This window comes from Carcharhinus amblyrhynchos, chromosome 25 (genome assembly GCF_965287045.1).
Source record: "Carcharhinus amblyrhynchos chromosome 25, sCarAmb.v2.hapA, whole genome shotgun sequence".
Lineage (NCBI taxonomy): Eukaryota > Metazoa > Chordata > Chondrichthyes > Carcharhiniformes > Carcharhinidae > Carcharhinus > Carcharhinus amblyrhynchos.
The window spans coordinates 41,392,380-41,415,893 of NC_137348.1; the positions used below are offsets into that span (position 1 = coordinate 41,392,380).

Below are 23,514 nucleotides of genomic sequence, written 5' to 3' on the forward strand. Positions count from 1 at the left end.
TCAAGCAATACATTCCTGAACTCTCCCTAGAGGGTCTCCGCCATCATTCTGACTTGCTGTGATCTACGTAACCTGGTTCTCCAAAAGGAAGTCTTGTTAGACAAGAGTTGGAGGAGCTGCATGTTTCTTTGATGATGAGGGTGTCAAGAAGGCTGAATTCAATGAGGGCAAGGAAGCTGAGGTTCAAGAGGAAGAGGACATTGCATGGGTCAGATGAGGCAAATGTCCACTTGAGCTGCTTATAACCACCAGGTTTCAGGAGGAAGTTGGTGACTAGCTCATACAACCCAGTTTCACCAGTGTCCTGCAGACAAGGTCCCTCTTAACACCTTTGTTGTGATGCTCACCTTCTGAATGCAGTACCTCAGTCTCTGAGTAGTTACACTGAGTAACGATGTCCTCAACCTTGGAACATGAGGCAGACTCTAGAGATGTGGTCTTTCTGTTATAGAATGATTACTACAGCATATTTTGTGAGCAGAATTGAGATGGTATCGTCTCTTCAAACACCTCGCCACCATTCCACTGCCTACAGCAGTCTTCAAAAGGCAGGAACAACACTACAATCTCAGTGCACTTGTGGCACTATGCCTGCATTCTGAAAAGATGCCTCAAGGAGGACAATTGTCATTAGTGGTTCATGGCTTGAAGCCTAAGGTCAAATCAGAATTTGCATTGTGGTATCTCCGCACGGCAATCATTCATGCAAGACACTTCAACTGAACTTTTAGTGGACTGCAAAATATTCGGGAGAAACACAATTTGATTCTATGGAGCACTCATTATCATGCCTCTTTGAAGTCTCTTCATTCCCAGCTAGCAGCCTAGCTTTAGTTGTGGGCCCAAAAATGCTGACAGTCCAGCTAACCATGAAAGACTCTTAATCTTTAAAAATAAAGAGCACATATCAAATTTATTGGAGATTTGTTCTGATCCTATTCAAGATCTCTACATTTTCAATCCACGAGTTTGATATATGTACATGGAAACCAGGCATACCAATGTACCTATAACTAGCATATTACCATGTTGATTGACCTCTGATAGCTATCACAGGGCTAATGTCAAGAGAAGCTAGCAGGATCTTCTGCCCCAGCATTCTCCCTTGTCCAAGTAGGGCATCTTTACACACAGCTCCTATGTTGGTATAGTTTTAACTTTCTAACAGGAATTATAACCATAGTTCTAAAGCTTGGAAATGGGGAGATGGGGATTAATATTGGGGTTATGTTTAGATGTCTACGTGAACACAAGATGACATGGTAGGCTGCCAGAGCTCTAAGTTTTGATGCATCTGTAAAGCACATTCAAACTGATGGAAAGTCCATGGAGGCCAGTGAAAGATGCACTAACTCCATGCATGTTAACATTCAATCCTCTAAGATCAACATTGACAGTATTCAATGCAGAAGCATCAGAAGACTAAAGTATCCTCTAGTTTTTAAACTCATGAGGTTACTTTATTTAAAACTCTGAAGCAGGTCTCAGAGATGCCATTGTCCCACCACAAAGTTCTTCGGGGGCAGAGGCTTTAGTCATGTTGATCCAGCACAGAGGATGTGGGTTGGTTCATGACAGCATAGAGCTGACGCAGGTAATGAGATGTCTGGGAGGAGAGATGGCATCTGTGACACTTCATCAGATAAAAGAGGCATACACAACATGAGAATTTGAACAAAACAAAATCCATTTACATGTGTGAAACATGTACAGATCCACAGCAGGAAAAGGTGTGCTCTTCACATTTTTTAGTTTATTTGCTACTACATCTTGGTGCAACCCCAACTTCTGCAGCAATACTATGCTCTGTTGTCCATGATGATCTTGGTGAGTATCCTCTGAAATGCCATACCTGCTTTTGGCTTCCTACTGTGAGACAGGTGCATCCTCTTCAGCCTATGGAGCTGGAGCTGATGAGGTGACAGGCAGAGAATATTTGCAGTAGCTGGGTATTCCTTCAGTCACCTGGATGGCTGGACCTGGAGTGTCCGGCTGATGGTCCTCATCCCTATGGGTGAGCAAGGGCTGCTGCCTGAGTCCTTGAGGAGATGGGGCACTTGGACTGAGGTCAAGGTGCCTTGTACCCCTCTCACATATCGCTGATGAATCCCACCTATGCTTAGAATGATGGAGTGCAGGTCCTGCTGTATATCAAGCGGATGGTCCTGAACCAAAGTCTCCATGGTGACCACCGTCCTACCAGTGTTGACCTCAGTGTGCTGGCATGTCAGCGCAACATCATCAGATTGAATGTAGCTGGATTCCTCCATTGTCTGTTGCAATGAGTGATGGCATCAACTCTGCCTGATGTGCCTGTGCTTGTCTCTGTGGCTCCAATATCTGCGCTATGGCCAAGTCCAGAGACTCATCATGTGACTAGGGTTTTACAGGATCTCACCTCCAGCAGTTCTCCGAGTGCTGCTGACTTTAGATGTCCCTTCCTTTCTCTGTTGCGGATCTGAATCTGTGTTGTGCTCACCAGATAGTGACCCCAAGCCTGCCTCTAAAATCTGATTCATCGAGCTGTGTGTCTCTGCACTGGTGAAGACTGTGGATGAATGATGTGAATGATAACCCTATGTCTAGGATATCCTCAGGATGCTCACCTGGGGTGGCATAGAGGCTGGGGCTGAAGAGCTTGTGATCCTCTTCCTCCTCCTGCTGATGCTTGATAATTGGTGATTGGCTGCATTAGTCACCAATAGTACAAAGCATTCAGTTCTGTCTGCTGTCCAATGAGCTCTCAATGGGTTCTCATTGGCTTAACAGACACTGGTCTCACGCTTGGCTCAGGCACTGCTCCTGTCCTTTCTGGCCAGCTCTGCTGTCTGCTGTTCGTAAACTGTGAGTGGTCTGAGTTCATGCATCCCCTCCAGTCTGGGATCTCCCTTTTGTTGTGGGATATTTTGTCCTGCATTAAGAGATGGACAGACTGTAAGCAAGATGGATGTTAAAGCAGATAATAAGGATTCCTGCCTTCTGTGGTGCTGGTGGATCTGCTTAAAGGCTGATGACATGAGTTGCACAAGATTTGAGATTAATGTGTGAGAGAGTCAATGCTCATGTCCCTTGTAATTGTAATATTTGAGATCCCTGTGGTCTTAGCATGCGAATGACTGATGGGCATGTGAGATTGTGAGCTGAGAGTGAGGAGAAAGTTGACTTACCCTGCCGAATGGATGAAATCATTCATCCTCTTTCTACACTGGTGAGTGGTCCTCTTTAATGCAGTGTTGGCACTGACAGCCCTGGCAACCTACTGCCAGACCTACTGGTGATGTTGGTGGACTTTCTCCCATCACGTGGGGAAGTATGTCCCGACATTCCGCCACTAAGTCGAGACATACCCATAACACAGTGTTGCTGAACTTTGGGGCAGTAAGTTTCTTTCTTAAAGGCAAAGTATTGCAGATGCTGAAATCTGAAACAAAAACAGAAAACGCTGGAAAAACTCAGCAGCTCAGCATCTATGGGGTGAGAATAGAGCCAACATTTAGAGTCTGGGTGACCCTTCGTCAGAAGCTTCTTTCTTCTTGGGATCATCACTTGCCAGCCTTGGGCTGCAGGAAGTGAATGTGTACACAGATGTGGTTTGTATATGGTGTCAGGAAAGAAGGTTTAATGAGACCGCAGGCAGGACGGGGGGCCTTCCTGCAACATTCATGTATAAACAATGCCTCACATTCACGTCTAAACAATGAGGTGAAAAGATCTTGTGTGGAAACTGACCACTCCAACCAGTGGGAATCACAAGGGCTTTCCCATTCGTGTCTGCACTTTTTATTCATGGAATGTGGGCATCACTGGCAAGGCCAGCATTTATTGCTGATCCCTAATTGTCCTTGAGAAAGTAATGGTGAAACACCTTCTTAAATCATCGCTGTCACCCAAAATGCAATTAGATAGGAGCTTCCAAGACTTTGACCCAACAGTGATGAAGGAATCCACAGGATTTGGATTTGTTCTATAACTTGGAGAGGAACTTGTAGATGGTGATGTTTTGTCCGTATCTCTGTATCTCTCTCTAGTGTAACTCTATCACATGACTACCTCTATTTTGTAGCATATTGCAAGATCTGAGCATGTTGTTAGATTGCTCTCTTCACTACCCTGTCTGTTGGAAAGGTGTAAATAAAGTTGGCTCAATAATGGTAGCCTGCAGTTGAGCATGTGTTAGTGTTACACAATACAACACACAACAAATCCTATTTCCTATTTTTCCCTCTGATGTTGATTTTTGTGATATGTGTCGCTTTTTCAACTCTTACTTTTCCATTGAATCTTTTTCTCTCACCTGTGTCACTCTTAAAACCAGGATCATTGAAGTCGTATTTCTTGATTTCATTGTACCAGGCTTCACTCACTTCAGTCCCTAAAAGAAAACAAAGATATTAATGACAGCATTTGGTAGGAGATGTGTAGAGAATATGTTTCTACTAGTGTAGAAACTAGAGGTCATAAATGTAATTTAGTCATTCATAAATCCAATGAGGATTTCAGGAGAAATTTGTTTTACTGGAAAGTGGTGAGAATCTGGAACTCACTATCACAAAGTATTGAGATGAAAAGCATCGATGCATTTCAGGGGAAGCAAAATAATGAGGGAAAATACAATGGTATTTTGACCCAACTCTCCTGATCAGGATTAGAACCTCTATTTCTGACCTTGACAAGACAAAAAATATCCAGTTATCTTCCGTCAATTTTGCTGGCCAATCGTCTGATGGAGGATTCTTCCAAACTGGCTCAGCACAGCAGTTCTCAAAGGGGCCAAGTGAGAGGATCTATGCGGGTGTCCCATTTCCTTTTTCCAGCATTGGCTGCCATATTCTGGAACAGAAGAGTTTGTATGTCCTCCTTCGGAAGGCAACAGAGCGATAGCAAGTGGTTAGAGTGAGTAAGAGGGAAAGGTGAATGAGGATAAGTGTGGGTAGCACAGTTAGATAAGTATGTATGGGCTTAAGATGGGTAAGGTAATTGGATAAGTGGATAAGTAAGTATGAGGGTCATGGCGGGTAAGAGGTAGGCTGGGTAATCAAAGGGATTGACGCTTGTAGGGTGAGATGATGATGTTAGGTCTGATTGGTGAGCAGTCGGGATTGGGAGGGGTCAGATGTATTGGGGGTGGAGTCAATGGTTGGATTTGGGTGGTGGAGTAGGGTCACGTTGAGCCAGGGCATAACCATAGTTCAGGGAGAGTTAGATGGTTAGGTCATATCAAGTTGGAGGATTATTGGGGTGTCAGGGAGTAGAGGGGGAGTTAAGGGTTAGTGTGAGTGGTTTGGGGATCAGTTGTATAGTTACCCACGTGTTAAATCAGGTTTCAATCTGTCTAACATTTCTGTGTATCTATCCAGGTAAGTAAATTGGAATTGTCTGAAGTCTCTGACACTAACTCCAAGTTTGATACATTTTTGGAGCATCCCAGGGAGCAGGGGCATTGCATATCAGAAGTTCAAATTTCCTAGCTAATTCCCATGGAGTCAGTGCTTTGAGATTTCCGAGGTTCCCGTAGTGCATCTTGTCAGAGGGTACATTGAGCTTCCCACTTATCCAAAGACTGGAAGATCACGGCCAATATGATGATAAGATTAGGGAAGATGCAGGGAGGAGATGTGGGTGGAACATCACATTGGCATAGACCTGTTGAGCTGAACAATCTGTTTTTATTCTGGAATTACTATGAATTGCCATGTTCTTTCTCCTTCGTTCTTCTTCATATTGGCTTGATCTCAAATATGTTACACTGAAAGCAGCGTCTGCTACTTGAACACATTTTTCTCAAGATTTTAAAACTGTGAAAATCTGCAACTTCCTTGACCTTTTCATCGTCCTAACAACCTGCAGGCTTTTAAAACAGAAGCCTGATGTCAGTTCCTTATTTATTTGTATTTTTCCTTTCTCAGTGAGGAGCTTATTGTGAGGAAAACATAAGAAGTTTGAGCAAAAGAAAGGAACAGCTTAGTTGACATTGAGAAGAGTTTCGACTTTCTGCTTTGTGGCTTTGGAGAATGAGTGGATGTTGGGGTAAGTAGATGGGGATCAAAAGCAAGGTGAGGTAAAGTCCCATTATCCTACTATCTCTGTGTTTGCTGACTTGCATTGAGTTGGGTGTGCTCATTTTTGTATCCAAGTACCTCCAGAGCCTCACCCCCTTCTTATCTCTGTAACCCCATTCAGCCCTACAGCACTGTATCTGCTCTCCTCCAATTCTGGCTCTTGGAAATCCATCATTCTACCACTGGTGGCTATGCTTTTGGACACCTAGATACTGAGCTCTAGAATTTCTGTTCTCAACCTCTCGACCTCTTTCTTCCTTTGGGAATTCCTCAAAATTTACTTCTTTTGTGGCTCAATGTCAAATTTGTTTGACATTGTGAAGTGCCTTAAGATGCTTTACCATGTTGAAGATGTTATATAAATGCAAGTTCTTTATGTAGTGACAGCACAGCCAGCAGGAAGGAAGTCCTAAGAACATAAGAAATAGGAGCAGGAGTAGGCCATTTAGCCCTTTGAGCCTGCCCCGCCATTCAATAAGATCATGGCTGATCTGAAGTGGATCAGTTCCACTTTCCCGCTTTCTCCCCATAACCCTTAATTCCCCTGTCCAGCAGAAACCTATCTACCCTTGACTTAAACATATTTAGCGAGGTAGCCTCCACCACTTCAACGGGCAGAGAATTCCAGAGATTCACCACCCTTTGAGTGAAGAAGTTCCTCCTCAACTCTGATTTAAACTGTCCCCCCCTCCACTTATCTTGAGGCTGTGTCCTCTAGTCCTGCTATCCTTTCTAAGTGGGAAGAATCTCTACCTCTACCCTATCCATCCCCTTCATTATCTTATATGTCTCTATAAGATCACCCCTCATCCTTCTAAACTCCAATGAATACAGACCCAGTCTATTTAGTCTCTGTTCATAGGCCAACCCCCTCATCTCCGGTATCAGCCTAGTGAACCTCCTCTGCACTCCCTCCAAGGCCAATATATCCATGCACAAGTGCAGCGACCAAAACTGCACACAGTACTGCAGCTGCGGCCTCACCAGTACCCTGTACAGTTGCAGCAAGACCTCCCTACTTTTATATTCTATCCCCCTCGCTATAAAGGCCAACATTCCATTCGCCTTCTTGATCACCTGCTGCACTTGCAGACTGGGTTTTTGCGACTCATGCACAAGGACTCCCAGGTCCCTCTGCACCGTAGCATGCTGCAGCTTTTCACCTTTTAAATAATAATCCTTCCTACTATTATTTCTGCCAAAGTGGATAACCTCACACTTGCTAACATTAAACTCCATCTGCCAGGTCCTCGCTCACTGGCTCAGCCTATCCAGATCTCTCTGCAGACTTTCCACACCCTCCATGCAATTTGCTTTTCCACTCATCTTTGTGTCATCAGCAAATTTCGTCACCCTACACTCAGCCCCCTTCTCCAGATCATCTATATAAATGGTAAACAGTTGAGGCCCCAGCACCGATCCCTGCGGCACTCCACTAGTCACCAACCGCCAACCAGAATAGCATCCATTGATACCAACTCTCTGCTTCCTATTAGACAGCTAATATCTATCCACGCTAACACCTTACCCCCAACTCCGTGCACCCTAACCTTCTGTAGCAACCTTTTGTGAGGCACCTTATCAAACACCTTTTGGAAATCTAAAAACACCACATCCACCGGTTCCCCTCTGTCTACCGCACTAGTCACATCCTCATAGAAATCCAATAAATTCGTCAAACACGACTTCCTTGTCTGCAAAACATTAGGTGCCAATTGATATCTTTCACAGAACGTTATTGAGGTTGTTATGTGACATAATGGGCCCGAGTTTATGATTGCATTGCGTCCATTTTTGGGCGCGTAAATTTGGTAAAGTCAGGCGTGAGGCCGTTAACGTGATCCACACCCACATCTGCGCAGATGGCCACTTTACCAAGGCCCGGAATTGGCCACAATCTGAATCGCACCCAAAACGGTTGCAATGGCAATTTAAATATATTTGCATGTATTTAAATTGAATTAATGGGCTATCCGCCCAACTTTACCAGCATTTCTTCTGTTACCATCGCATTTGCGTGCCCAGATATGGCGCGAAACAGACATGCTTGGCAAAGGTCTGTTTTGGGCGCTCCGGCTTCTGAAGAGGTAAGTTCAAAGCTTCCAGTGCCTCTCTGACTCAGATCGGTGGTGGGGGGGAGAGAGGAGGGTCAGATCATTCCTTGGTGGCAGGGAGGGAGGAGGAGGCCGGTCAGATGTATATCTGGGGGAGGGGGGGTGAGGCCCGATCATTCTCTGGTGGGGGAAGTAGAGGGAGGCCCGATCATTCTCTGGTGGGGGAAGTGGAGGGAGGGGAGGGAGGCCCGATCATTCTCTGGTTGGGGGGGGGCAGTGGGGTGGGGGGTGCGAGGGAAGAGGGAGGCCAGATTGTTCTCTGGTTGGTCGGGGGAGGGGAGGGAGGCCCGATCATTCTCTGGTTGGGGGGGGGGGTGCGAGGGAGGCCAGATTGTTCTCTGGTTGGTGGGGGGCAGGGAGAGGCCTGATGATTCTCTGCGGGGGAGGGGGAGGCCCAATCTTTCTCTGGTGATGGAAGGGAGGCCAGATGGATCTCTGGTGTGGTGGGGCAGGGGTGGTCCACTGCCATGCTGCAGGCAAATGGTGGGTGGAAAGGGGAGCAGGGGGTCACGATTGATTTGGGTAGTGGGGCAGGGGCGGGTGGATAAGGGGGACAGCGGATGAGAGGGACAGTTATGTTGTGGGGGTGCGGTGATGTCTGTGGGGGCTATCGCTCCTGTTTTTCACTCTTGGGCCGCTTTATTTGTTTTTTGCGGCCCAAGAGTGATGTGAAGTGGCAGGTTTTTTTGAATTTTTTTTCTCACTGCGCATGCGCAGTTCAGAGCTCCGATCATTTCAGGTACGATGAGTCCCACCCACAGCGCGATTCTGACCCGCAATTTTTTTTTAGGCAAAGTGTGTATGGGGGCGCCTGAGAACAGATTTCCAAGTTGGATCTGAATTGCACCCAGATTCAACACTTAGAATGAAAATGGTAAAATTGGGCCCAGCGTTCATGTTGCTGTGCCATGGCTTGGTACTTCTAAGAATACAGCTGAAACTTAAATGTGGCATTTACTTAGGTAAAATTACCCAACATTTGTGCATTGGATTGACTTTAAAGAAAAAGGATAAGTGTTGTGCTGTGGCTGAGGGCTCCTCAAATGTAGCCTGCGGTTGTTGTATTCCTTTCCTGCCACCTCATGCACCATCTCTCACCATATATGTACTAATTCAACCTTGGGGTAGAAAAAATTAATTAAAACTAAAATAATTTAGCACAAGGGTAATTTTAAGTCAAAAGAAAGCACCTTTCATGACTTCAGGATGTCCCAGTGTAGTTTACAGTTATTGATGTAACTTTCAATTGTTGTCACTGATATAATGTAGGAAACACAGCAGCCAATTTGCACATAGGAATTTCAAATCTACATACCTATCTTTGAGACCACCTCAAGGGCACATAGTAACTGAAAGGATGTTAAAAGTCACTTCCAATCAAATGGTCAGTTAACATTCATCTTGGTTATGCAAAGATTGACTGGCAGATACCATTTTAGCCTAGTGAGAGTCCATTGTGTCACTTTCCAGAGGTAGAACAGGTGGGTGCTGGCAGACATCAGTATTACAATTCTGTAGGAAACTTCCGTTTCTATCATTTTCTATGCTGAAGGAGGTTAATTACAACCTGACAGGTGAGAGTATTAGGACAGTTTCAATTATAGTCCTTCAATGCTCAAATACATGCTTAGCTCAATCCATTATTTAGTCTTAGGCTATTACAATGGTAGCTCTCATAGCTGAGTCAACTCTTTATACATCTGAAAGGTCACTCGAAAAGCTCAGCTTTCTGGTGGTGAGAGATCCCTCTACATCCTCTTCTCTTTGCATGGGCGGTCACTCTGAACCCTCAGCTCTCTGGCAATGAGAAGTCAGTCTGAATACTTAGCTGTATAAAGGGTCATACCAAACTGTCAGCTCTATACCTGTTGGTAGCTTTGCATCGCTGGTCCATTTGTACCAGAGATTTTCTCCATACTTGGTCTCACTGTGCTGAAGGCTGTTGATTTCAATGAGATGCTCTGCCCATTTCTGTGCTTGTTTGGAAAGTTCAGAGTTCAACTTCAGTGGCCCTGACTTGTGTAAGGCTCTTAATCTGTTGTGTTCTTGAAGCAGTTCAGCAAGAAAAGCTTTTTTATCCATGTCTGCAAAACATCAAATGTCAGTTAATATCTTTCACACAGCGTTATTGCAGCTGCTATGTGACATAATGTTCATAGTACTATGTCAAGCAGTGACACCATTGAGAATGCAGCTGAGATTTAAGTGTGTGGCATTTCCATATGTAGAATTACCCAGTATTTACAGCACAGAAAGAGGCTATTCAGAAGCTGATTTACACATGGGAATTTCAAAGCTACATATGTTTGAGAGCACCTTAAGTCTGCATGATAACTGAGGGGATGATAAAAATTGCTACTAATCAAATGGTCAGTTACATTGGCCTTGGTTATACCAATGCTGACCTGTAGGTACCTTGTTCTTTGTTGTCCGGGCGAAAAGGTTTGCAAGCTGATTAAATAAATTTAACATCAATTAAATTGAACTGGTTCTGCACGTCTTAATCTTGCAACTTTGCATATTATTGCCACTTGAAGAACAAAGTTGCACATTTTTGCTCCACCCTGTTATTCTTTCCAGTAGTGATAGAACTTGGCATTGGAAAAGTGCCAGCTACAGCAGGCAGAGTGGCTGGAGCTTTGGCCGAGGGAATTTGACTGAGGCACATGGCAGTACAACTATGGATGACAAGGCCAATGGGTGCATAGATATAGGAACATAAAGGGGGTGAATTTACCCCACTGGCCGATGGGTGGGGCAAGCCAGTAAGATCACAAGAGAGCCAAGACATTAGGCTCATACTCAAATTTCGCGCCTCTTGCGATCTTAGCAGCACTGGATATCAGGCACAATCAGCCTTGTGCTCATTTCTGACATAACGCTGAATAAATTATTTAAATTGAAATGCCATATCATTTAAACTAAATTACTGAGCCTAGAGCTCAATCATCTGGGCTCACTTGCCTGTGTGGTCTTCTTAGGAAAGGTTCTCTCTGGTGCAAATCATAGCTGGTCCCCAGAAGTAATGGCCTCCCTGACAGAACCAGAGGCCATTGAAGCCCTGCTGGGAAGGAAAGGGGGAGTGCCTCTTGGGCAGTGCTAGCTTAGCATTGCCAGCCTGCCTGGAACTCTGGCACTGCTCACTGGGCACCAGGCAGTGCCAAAGGCGAAGCTTGAGGAGTCAGGGCTTACTGGGGGGCTAAACTAGGGGCAGGCCATTCTGGGGGAGGAGGGGGGAGTGCTGTGCTCTCTGCAGTTGTAATCGGTGGGGGTGGGTACTGCTGTCAATCTTCAAAGCATTTGTTGGAGGTGAGGGGGTGGGGATTTATCGGTCCAGCTGGGAAGGGGAGGGTTATGGGTGTCAATCAGTTGGGGGGTGGGGGGCGCATGGGAGGCAGGGATGAGGGAGTGCTCGTGATTGGACACAGACTCCACAGTACTGCAGGGGGATGTTGGGTTTAGGCCATGGAGGCTGACTATACAGCAGATGCTGTGTGATAGGTTTCTGCAGCTCTCAGTGCACAAAGATCTATTGCACATATGCAATGACACCCTCTGCTGCCATAAGTTTAAAGTTTATCTATTGTCACAAGTAGGCTTACATTAACATTGCAGTGAAGTTACTGTGAAAATCCCCTAGTCACCACACTCCGACGCCTGTTCAGGTACACTGAGAGAGATTTAACATGGCCAATGCACCTAACCAACATGTCTTTTGGACTAAGAGAGGAAACCAGAGCACCAGGAGGAAACCCACGCAGACTTGGGGAGAATGTGCAAACTCTGCACAGACAGTGATCAAAGCCAGGAATCGAACCTGGGTCCCTGGAGCTGTGAGGCAACAGTGCTAACTGTACCACTGGTTTTTGAGCGATTTAGGCCCCTTCCACTCCCCCTACGGGCGGAAATCAGATTGGACTCGCCGAAAAATGGATCTGAAACTCTCCCGTTTTCATGCCCGTTCTGGACTTCGAATTTTTTGTTGAAGATTCTCCCAAGGTATTCAGCACCTCAAATATGTCAGCTATTCAATATTGCTGATGCTGTGACAAGGCTTGGGAAGGTCTGTGGGTGCAGTAAAAGCTAGTCTTGGTCATGTTGGCCATGAAACCTATCATCACTTACCACAATAATCCATTGATTTACTAATTTCTTTTGGGGAAGGAAATCTGTCATTCTTAGCTGGTTTGGCATAGATGTGACTCCAGACCCACAGCAATTTGGTTGTCTTTTAAATGCAAACTGAAATGGCCTAGCAAGCCATTCAGTTATACTAAACTGCCACAGAAAAGTCAGAAAGGAATGAAACCTGATGGCCATTTCCTGAACCAACAGTATTGTTGGTGTACTGACACCACATGGGCTGCAGGAGTTTAATAAAGCAGCTTACCCCCATCTCCAAAAGGGCAGCAAGTGCCATGACAAATGCTGGCCTTGCCAGAGAAATCTACAATCCACGAAAGAAATAAAGCAAAGCTTTGACAGCAAGGCACATGAAACTAAAAGCAATACTGGCAAAACATGCAGCAGGAACAGGTCAGAACAGCTCTTATGCATTAGTATCATCTTTCTATTAGACATTAAAAATTGGCTGGAATAGACCAGCTGGTGCATCAAGCCTGTCCGACATTCATGTTAGGTGTGTAACATTATGGCCAAACACCATCCCCCCCAACACCTGTCCCAGCCCGAAGCCTGTTACAAAGGCAAGAACAACCAAGGTCCGACAGGGGAAAAAATAATTGGAAAATTCTTCTATGGATCCCTCAGGAGGTCACATGGACCAGGTATTATCAATACTAACTCTTCTGATTTCTGGCCCAGTCAGGAATCTGCCTCGCTCCCTCTTGAATACGTTCAAAGAGTGCCAGCTCACCCTCAACTCTCTGGGAAAAGAAGAAACTCTTAATAAACAGTCCATGCCCATTTTAACATAGTTTAAACTAATCTTCCCTGGTTATTCCCAATCAGTTAAATTGAAATAATCTGCCACCAGCTTCATAATTCAGCCTTTCATTTTGTCACATCTCTATCAACTCCCCCCTCTAACAATAGACTGGTCTAAACTAAGCATCCTGCTCCTTCTGCTTATCTGAGTAATTAAGTTATGGCTAATTCCCAGATATTTCCTCTGACCCTTGTGAAATGCTCCACATGTAGTTGAACAATGACAGAATGCTCTGCTTTCATTACTGAATGGTTCCAAAAATATATTCCAGGCACCTAGACAGGTGGGTTGACTTAAAATTTATAAAAATGATATATTATTATATGTTTTCTGCTTACCTGTGCTAAAATGGGGTACAGAAAGGTACTTGCAAGAAAGAGCACAAAATTGCTCAGGCCCAAATAACTGGAGCACCGTCGCAAGGTGTCTTGTAGTGATCCTGCAGGTTTGAAAGATAGAAATGAAATGTGAAAGAAGTCGAACAGAAGGAGGATAAATAGAAGGATCAGTTGAGGTAAGAATTGCAACAACAAGGCAGTATTTCCAAAACCATTGAAAATTAAATTCTGGTTGGCTGATAAAGATGTAGCTGTGCTTGTGATGAAATCATTGATTCTGTGAGCATTGCCAAAGCAGGTTGCAGTACCGCAGGATGCCAGCAAAACAACAGAGGCAGCCGTACTGAACTGGATTATCATGTTTCCACAGTGCTTTGTTACTCAAAATGTGGATCTGAGGATTAATGCATGGTCATATGGTCAAAGGATTTGAAGCCTTATGTTTTATGAGGCTATGGGGCTACTGTCCTACAGCCAAAGCTAAATAGGGAACCTTTGATAAAACTTATCTCAGGACAGAAATACAGCATACTATTGCTCATTCAGCTTAATTAAAGAACTGTAATTAAAGTGTCAACTACGTCCAATTGCTCTCATATCTGAGACAAGTTGGAAGCTCATGTCCTAATCCAGAAACTTGAGCACAAAATCTCTGCTGACATTTAAAGCAACACTCTGATAACACCAAGATAAAAGCAAAATACTGCGGATGCTGGAATCTGAAACAAAAACAGAAAATGCTGGAAAATCTCAGCTAGTCTGACAGCGTCTGTGGAGAGAGAAGAGAACCAATGTTTCGGGTCTGGATGGCTCTTTGTCAGATCTGAGAGCAAAGAGAATCAGCGGAGATTTATGTGATGAGAGTGCGGGTTTGAGTGGGGGGAAGGAAAGGGACAAAGGGATGGGAAATGAGGATACAGAAGGCTGAGAAGATGCTAAAAAATGTCCATTAAGTGATCAGAATGCGAGAATGGCAGAACAGAGGTGCAGATTGTTAAAGGACTGCCTGAGGAATGTGGAAGTTGCCCTGAAGGGGGCAGGGGGAGGGTCAAGAAGGAGAGCTGAAATGGAAAGTGGAAAACTGGAGGTGAGAAAGAAAAATGATTAAAAGGATGAATAGAATGAAATGAAATAAAATAAAATAGAAATAGGGTGAAGATGAAGGAGAGAGTTCATGCTCTGAAGTTGTTGAACTCAATGATCAGTCTAGAAGGCTGTAAAATGCTCAATTGGAAGATGAGGTACAGTTCCTCCAGTTTGAGTTGGGGTTCACTAGAAGATTGCGAAAGGCCAAGGATGGACATGTGGACAGGAAAACAGGGTGGTGTATTGAAGTGGCAAATGACAGGAAGGTCTGGGTGCTTGCACATGGACCAAAGGTGTTCAGCGAAGCAATCACCCAGTCTACATTCGCTGTCTACGATGTAGAGTCGACTGCATTGGGAGCGAATGCAATAGACCAAACTGAAGGAGGTGCATGTGAAGCGCTGCTTCAGTTGGAAGGGGTGTTTAGGACCTGGGACGGTGAGCAAGGAGGAGGTAAAGGGGCAGGTGTTGTACCTTCTATGATTGCACTGGGAGGTGCCATGGGCTGGAGGTGAGGTGCTGGACAAAGGGGACTGTATCCTGGTTCTGGAAGGGAGGGGAGTGGGTGAGAACAGTAGCCCGGGGGATGGGTTGGACGCGACTGAGAGTCGTGACAACTGTAGGTGGAAAATCACGATTGAGGAAGAAGGAGGACATATCGGCTGTGCTATTTTGGAAGATGGTCTCATCAGAACAGATGCAGTGGTGGTGAAGGAATTGAGAAAATGGGATGAAGTTCTTACAGGATTTGGGATATGAAGAACTGTATTCAAGGTAGTTGTGGGAGTTGATGGATTTGTAGTGGATACCACTGGACAGTTTATCACTTGAAATGGAGACAGAGAGGTCAAAGAGAAGTGTCAGAGATGGACTATGTGAAGGTGATTGAGGGGTGGAAATTGGAAGCAAGATTGATAAATTTTGCCAGGTCTAGATGGCAACATGAAATGGCACCTTTATGGCTCATGTGGAGCATTCCCTGTTCCAGTCCTACTCTGGCCCCCTCTCACAACTCCTTTATTGGTATGTTGACGACTATTTCGGTGCCACTTTGTTATAAAGCGGAGGTTGATCTCCCTGTGAGAGTTAACACCAAAACACCCAAAGAGAAATATCTCACCTTATAATCTGTACAAAGTATATGTGAAGTTGTGTGACCTGGTCTTCAGCTACTTTCAGTGATTAAATACAAACAAAATCCCTGTCACTTACTCTAAAATCAACATTAATAATTTATTTATCTAACAGTGGACAAATTAATTAAACTCTTAAGAAACCAAATAAATCCCTTCTAACTATTAACTATTCCCCAATAAAACAAGATTCTAGTGGTATGCTTTTGCAATGAATACAGTTCCCACTCATTAATAAAAATAGAGTTTAGTCTCTCTAAATTGCAACCAGGTTTTGTGTTTTCTAAAATATTCTGGCCCTTCTCATTGATTCATCTGTCTGGGACTTCTTTCTTCTTTAGTATCTTTGCTATCTAGATGGTGCTTTTTCAAATTATAGATGAAGCTATGAGAGCCAGCGATTCTCTGTCTCTGAGAGCTGTGAGCTCTGGCAGGTGGCAGTTGCTGTCTCTTTTTGTCACACTGCCTAAATTTTATACCTGTGATGCTATATCAATATTTCCCACAATAGGTTGGTACTAGGTTGTTAAAACTATTAGATTTAAATTTAATAGGTTCTTGGTATCTAAGTGCCTGATTCAAATTGATTGGCTATATTCAAAAGCTTGTTGTTTTGGTAAAAACTGCTGCTTGGCCTTTTGGTACAGATGCTTCAGTTTGGGCTCCCTATGTACTTGCAGTTTAACTCTCTAAGCACAGAGAGTTTTAACAGGGTCATGCAATGCTTTCTCCCTAGCATTTTACAATTTTACAAATACCAATCTACAATTACTCTACCCAACACCACAACAACTTCATGCTCTCATCTGGACCTGGAAAAACCGACTCCTACATCTACCTCAACTACAGCTCTTCACACCCCACATCTTGTAAGGATGCCATCCCATTCTCTTAGTTCCTTCACCATCCTGCATCTGTTCAGATGATGCCACTTCCCAAAATAGCACTGCTGATATGACCTCCTTCTTCCTCAATTGTGGTTTTCCACCCACTGTGGTTGACAGGACTCTCAACCGCATCCAACCCATTCCCCCGGCCACTACTCTCAACCACTCCCCTCCGTTCCAGAACCAGGATACGGTACCCCTTGTCCTCATTTTTCATCCCGCCAGTCTCCACATTCAAAGGATCATCCTTTGCCATTGCTGCCAACTCCAGCATGACGCCCTACCCTACACATCCTCCCTTCACCCCTCTCCTCTGTCAGTATTCCACAGGGACCATTCTCCCTGGACATCCTGGTCCATTCTCCATCACACCAAAAACTTCACCTCCTTCCCACTGCACCTTCCCATGCAATTGTAGAAGATGCAACACCTGCTCCTTTACCTCCTCCCTGCTCACTATCCCAGGTCCTTAACACCTCTTCCAGGTGATGCAACATTTCACATGTGCCACTTTCAATCTGGTCTATTGCATTCACTGCTCCCAATGCGGTCTACTCTACATTGGAGAGACCAGGCGCAGACTGGGTGACCGCTTTGTGAACACCTTTGGTCCGTCTGCAAGCAGGCCAAGACCTTCATGTCGCTTGCCACTTTAACACATCACCCTGCTCTCCTGTCCACATGTCCGTCCTTGGCCTTTATTTCCTTTGATAACCACGGCTGGTTGTCACTTCTCCTACAGTCCTTCTTTACCATTGGAATATATTTCTGCTGAGTACAGAAAAAGATCTCTTTAAAAATCCTCCACTGTTCCTCAGCCGTCCTACCAACCAATCTGTGCCCCCAATCTACATTCGCCAATTCCGCTCTCATCCTATCATACTCCCCTCTGTTCAAACAGAGGACACAGGTTCGGGACCCTACTTTCTCATCCTGCATCTGCATCAAAAATTCAACCATACAATGATCACTCGTCCCTAGAGGATCCCTCACAAGAAGATTCCTAATTCTACCTGCCTCGATACACAACACCAGATCTAAGATAGCTCGCTCCCTTGTAGATTCCATCACATACTGTTCAAGGAAACTATCCCGACAGCATTCCAAAAACTCTTCCTCAAGCCCACCGCGTCCGACTTGGGTCATCCAATCAATATGCAGATTAAAATCCCCCGTGATTACCGCCGTTCCATTTCTGCACGTTTCTCAAAATGTTGGCTCTATTCTCTCCCCACAGCTGCTGTCAGACCTGCTGAGATTTTCCAGCATTTTCTGTTTTTGACTTCAATAACACTTGTTGTCTTTCCTATTAATGTTGCTACAAAGACAAGTGAGAAAAATAAATCAAGAAATTCGGGAGAAGTCATTGTTTTAATTTTGGTGTAATAGGAATCAACCACTCCCTGCCAATTAACCATGAAATATTGCAAAATCAAAAAGCAATTAGAATTTCACCAAAAATAATTTTAATAGCGTATGGCTCAGAAAAGTGACACACTAAGAAACCTTGGATGTCCCAAACACTTTACAGTTAATAAAGTACATTTTGAAGTGTAGGCGCCTTTGAAACGTAGGAAATAAGACAACCAATTTGTGTACTGCAAGAGCACACAAGCAGCAATATAATAATGACCTGATAATCTGTATCACTGATGTTGGTTGATAAATAAATATTGGCCAGGAGATCAGAGAAAATTGCCTTAACCTTTTACAAAATAATGTTATAGGATCTTTTACATCCCCCTTGAGAGGGCAAATGGGACTTCAGTTCAAGTCCTCCATAAAAAATTTCAGGTGGCCACACCGTTGGTCTGATGTGCTGATACAACTCCCTTTGCTTCACCATGGACCAGGTTACCACACATCAGGTAAGTTACCTGGGTTTCTTCCTGTAGCTTGTTCTGATTTGACTTAACTGAGACTACCACGGAGGCTTCCAGTCTAGTCTACCTCACTAACTTATTGCCTAGGAGCAAGTCTATTCCATCCACAGCACAATATGGTGGGTGGCATGGTAGCACAGTGGTTAACACTGCTGCTTCACAGCTCCAGGGACCTGGGTTCGATTCCTGGCCCGGGTCACTGTCTGTGTGGAGTTTGCACATTCTCCTTTTGTCTGCATGGGTTTCCTCTGGGTGCTCTGGTTTCCTCCCAAAGTCCAAAGATGTGCTGGTTAGGTTGATTGGCCATGCTAAAAATTGCCCCTTAGTGTACTAGGATGCTTAGGTTAGAGAAATTAGTGGTTAAAATATATGGGGGTAGTGCCTGGGTGGGATTATGGTCAGTGCAGACTTCATGGGCTGAAGGGCCTCTTCCTGCACTGTAGGGTTCCATGGTTCACAGGTAGAATAGAGAAGATTTCTATTGTAACCAGCCCCAAAACAAGGTTACACTCCAAGGAGACCTGATATAAGGAGACCTGATTTAAATTTCACAGGATCCAGGATGCGGTATCTAAATGGATGCAAAATTGGCTTCTTGACATAAACCAGAGGGTGGGTTGTTTTTCAAACTGGAGGCCCGTGACCAGCAGTGTGCCTCAGGGATCAGTGATGGGTTCATTGCTATTTGTCATTTATATTCATGATTTGGATGAGAATATAAGAGGCATGGTTAGTAAGTTTGCAGATAATACCAAGATTGATGGCATAGTGGACGGTGAAGAAAGTTGCCTCTGATTCTAACAGGATCTTGATCAATTGGGCCAGTGGGCTGACAAATGGCAGATGGAATTTAATTTAGAGAAATGCGAGATGATGCATTTTGGTAAACTGAACCAGGGCAGGACTTACTCAGTTAATGGTAGGGAGTTGGGGAGAGTTACAGAACAAAAAGATCTACGGGTACATGTTCAAAGCTCCATTAAAGTGGAGTCACAGGTGGACAGAGTGATGAAGAAGGCATTCAGCATGCTTAGTTTCAGTGGTCAGAACATTGAATACAGGAGTCGGGATGACTAGTTGAAGCTGTACAAGACATTGGTAAGGCCATACTTGGAATACTGTGTACAGTTCTGGTCACCCTATTATAGAAAGGATATTAACTAGAAAGAGTGCAGAAAAGATTTAAGAACATAAGAACATAAGAAATAGGAGCAGGAGTGGGCCATCTAGCCCTTCGAGCCTGCCCCGCCATTCAATAAGATCGTGGCTGATCTGAAGTGGATCAGTTCCACTTACCCGCTTTCTCCCCATAACCCTTAATTCCCCTGTCCATCAAAAACCTATGTACCCGTGACTTAAATATATTTAGCGAGGTAGCCTCCACCACTTCAACGGGCAGAGAATTCCAGAGATTCACCACCCTTTGAGTGAAGAAGTTCCTACTCAACTCTGATCTAAACTGCCCCCCCTTATCTTGAGGCTGTGCCCTCTAGTCCTGCTATCCTTTCTAAGCGGGAAGAATCTCTCTACCTCTACCCTATCCATCCTCTTCATTACCTTATACGTCTCTATAAGATCCCCCCTCATCTTTCTAAACTCCAACGAGTACAGACCTAGTCTATTTAGTCTCTCTTCATAGGCCAACCCCCTCACCTCCGGTATCAGCCTCGTGAACCTCCTCTGTACTCCCTCCAAGGCCAATATATCCTTCCACAAGTGGGCGACCAAAATTGCAGACAGTGTCCAGCTGCAGCCTCACCAGTACCCTGTACAGTTGCAGCAAGACCTCCCTACTTTTATATTCTATCCCCCTCGCTATAAAGGCCAACATTCCATTCGCCTTCTTGATCACCCGCTGCACCTGCAGACTGGGTTTTTGCGACTCGTGCACAAGGGCCCCCAGGTCCCTCTGCACCATAGCATGCTGCAGCTTTTCGCCTTTTAAATAATAATAATAATAAAATAATAATCCCTCCTACTATTATTTCTGCCAAAGTGGATAACCTCACACTTGCTAACATTATACTCCATCTGCCAGGTCCTCGCCCACTCGCTCAGCCTATCCAGATCTCTCTGCAGACTTTCCACACCCTCCACACAATTTGCTTTTCCACTCATCTTTGTGTCATCGGCAAATTTCATCACCCTACACTCAGCCCCCTCCTCCAGAGGGATTTACTAGGATGCTACACGAACTTGATGGTTTGAGTTATAAGGAGAGGCTGGATAGACTGGGGCTTTTTTCTCTGGAGCATAGCAGGCTGAGAGGTGATCCTATAGAGGTCTATAAAATAATGAGGGGCACGAGATAAGCTTATTAGTCAATATCTTTTCCCAAAAGTAGGAGAGTTTAAAACTAGAGAGCATAGGTTTAAAGTGAGAGGAGAGAGATACAAAAGTGTCCAGAGGGGCAATTTTTTCACACAGAGGGTGGTGAGTGTTTGGAACAAGTTGCCAGAGGTAATTGGTTGGCCCCTGTAATGTGAACATGTCACTCGCTTGCTTGTCTCTTTCGAGGAGGATGGGGCCATCTTTATTTTAAGCAGAAGGTTATTCTCAGGGCTTTTGTCAGACTGTACCACCCTTGGTGGTACTTTTGGAGTGATGATAGGTAGGGCCACAGGTATGTCTACCATCCCACCTATGAGGGTACCCTTTCTTGTTACTGGCTTTGTGAACCCCAGTAAAACTCACTGGTTTCCTTATCAGTCTCCAGCAGTCAGCTTTGTTGTGCAGGCAAGGCAAGTGACTAGGAAGACAAATGGAATATTGCTGTTTATTGCTAGGGGAATGTAATATAAAAGTAGGAAGGTTTTACTACAGCTTTGGTGTCACCACATCTGGAATACTGTGAGCATTTTTGGTCTCTATTTTGAAAAAGCAGTTCAGAGAAGGTAAACCTGACTCATTCCTGGGATGAGGGATTTGTTTTGTGAAAAAAGGTTGAATAGATTATGTCTATACCCATTGGAGTTTAGAGGAATGAGAGGTTATGTTATTGCAACATGCAAGATCTGAAGGGACTGGAACAGTGTAGACACTTGGGGAATCTAGAACTGGGAGATACAGCTTAAGAATAAGAGGGTGAGAAAAAACATATTTTTCTTGGAGGGTTGTTAGAATGCGCAGTTTGCTTCCCCAGAAAGCAATGGAGCCTGGTCCACTGAGTTTATTTAAAGCAAAAGTAGACAGATTCTTCACAAACAAGAGAGTCAAGGGTTATCAAGGACAATGATGTTGAGATCACTAACAGATCAACCTTGATATTATTAGAATGGAAAAGCATGCTCAAAGGGCTGAATAGCCTATTCCAGTTCCTAAATCCTGTGTTCCTATGCCTTATTGCAGTGAAAAGACATCGGCTTTTGGGAATTGTTGCAACTCTGCTGCTTCTTTCTTGTCCTGAAGATGGACAGGAGTACCACCTTGGTTGCAGTAGAGTTTTATTTTCTCTCATCATCTCTTAACATTCTCCCACACTCTGTCCTTCCTGGATTCCTTGAGATTAGTAGCAACAGGTTTAGTTTAATTAAAGGGTTTGTGTTTAAGCTAATTCCGTACATTCAAGAGGCATCAAATTAAATCCTTGAGACTCCATTGACTTTAATTTTGGTTTAATAGGAATCAGTCACACCCTGTTCCATCACCAGAAGGCAGTTTGAATCTCACCAAACATAATTCTAGCCAATAGAGCAGTACTGAAAGAAAAGTAACTCTCCAAAAAAGAGACTTGCATTTATATAGAGCTTTTCACAAACTCGGGACATCCCGAGCAGTTTAGAGTTAATGAAGTACTTTTTGAAATGTGCCATGGCTGCCTGTTTGTGCACATCAAGATTCCACAAACAGCAATGTGGTAGTGAGTTTCAGCTTCAGTGATGTTGCTTGATGAATAAGTATTGACTAGGACACCGGGGGAAACTGTCTTCACCTTTTTCATAGTAATGTCATGGGACCTTATATGCATCCCTGAGAGGGCAAATGGGACTTTAGTTTAAGGCCTCATCTGAAAGTCAGCTCTTCTGACAGTTCAAAACTCATTTATTACTGCACTGGAATGTTAGTCTGGAGTATGTGTTCAAGCCTCTGGAATGGAGCTTAAACCCATGAGCTCCAGGTCAAAAATGTGAGTGCTATCAACTGAGCCACAACTGACACTAATCTCAATTGCCTACAATTGGAATAAAATGCACGTTAGATTTAAATTCTTGTCATCATACCTTCTAGGTTAACAACGCCCTGTCCTAGTTAAATGCATGTTAAAACAAAACTTGCTATAATGAAAATAAACATCATCACTATTAACTCCTGTTATATTACACAGCTGTTACAATTAAGCTCCTGATATGATGAAATGATTATATAATAAAACATTATGAGATACCTTATTGGATTTAATTGTATTCTAATATGCTACTTTTACAATATAATTATATCATTTTATTGTAAATTGTTCTCATAGTCAACCATGTTACACTTACAGAAAGATCTGCTTGTTGGGCCTCAGACAAGGTTTTGCTGAATGCCTCCTTTTATTCATTTAAATCTCCATAGAAGGTTTCAGACAGCTAGACCATTCATAGAATCATAGAATTCCTACAGTGCAGAAAGAGGCCATTTGGACCATCGAGCCTGCACCGACAACAGACCTACCCAGGTTCTATCCTTGTAATCCCACGTATTTACCTTGCTAATCCCCCTGACACTAAGGAACAATTTAGCATGGCAATCCACCTAACCCACACATCTGTGGATTGTGGGAGGAAGCCAGAACACCTGGAGGAAACGTATGCAGACATGGGGGAGAATGTGCAAACTCCGCACAGACAGTGACCTCAGATGGAAATTGAATCTGGGTTCCTGATGTTGTGTGACAGCAGTGCCAACTACTTTGCCACCGTGCTCCTCTTGGGCGATCGCATTGGGTGATGTGCCTGAATCTAGCTCAACTCCTTCTGGTAGATGTTGCTCTGCATTAGACTGAGTTGCCACATAATCAGGGAAGATACCAGGGATGTCTTCTTGCCATTTTTCCATCTCCCTGACCTCACTTGGTTTATTTGAGA

General features: G+C 44.2%; 1 protein-coding gene across 1 annotated transcript in view; it reads right to left on the minus strand.

Annotated features, from left to right (window-relative positions):
• The window catches only part of glipr2 (GLI pathogenesis-related 2), a 125,685-nt gene that overhangs the window by 3,997 nt on the left and 98,174 nt on the right, over window positions 1-23,514 (minus strand). The window contains exon 13 of the mRNA XM_080211799.1: window positions 4,295-4,372. Within this exon, the coding sequence (XP_080067925.1) occupies window positions 4,295-4,372 (78 nt within the window). The remainder of the gene's footprint in view (window positions 1-4,294; window positions 4,373-23,514) is intronic.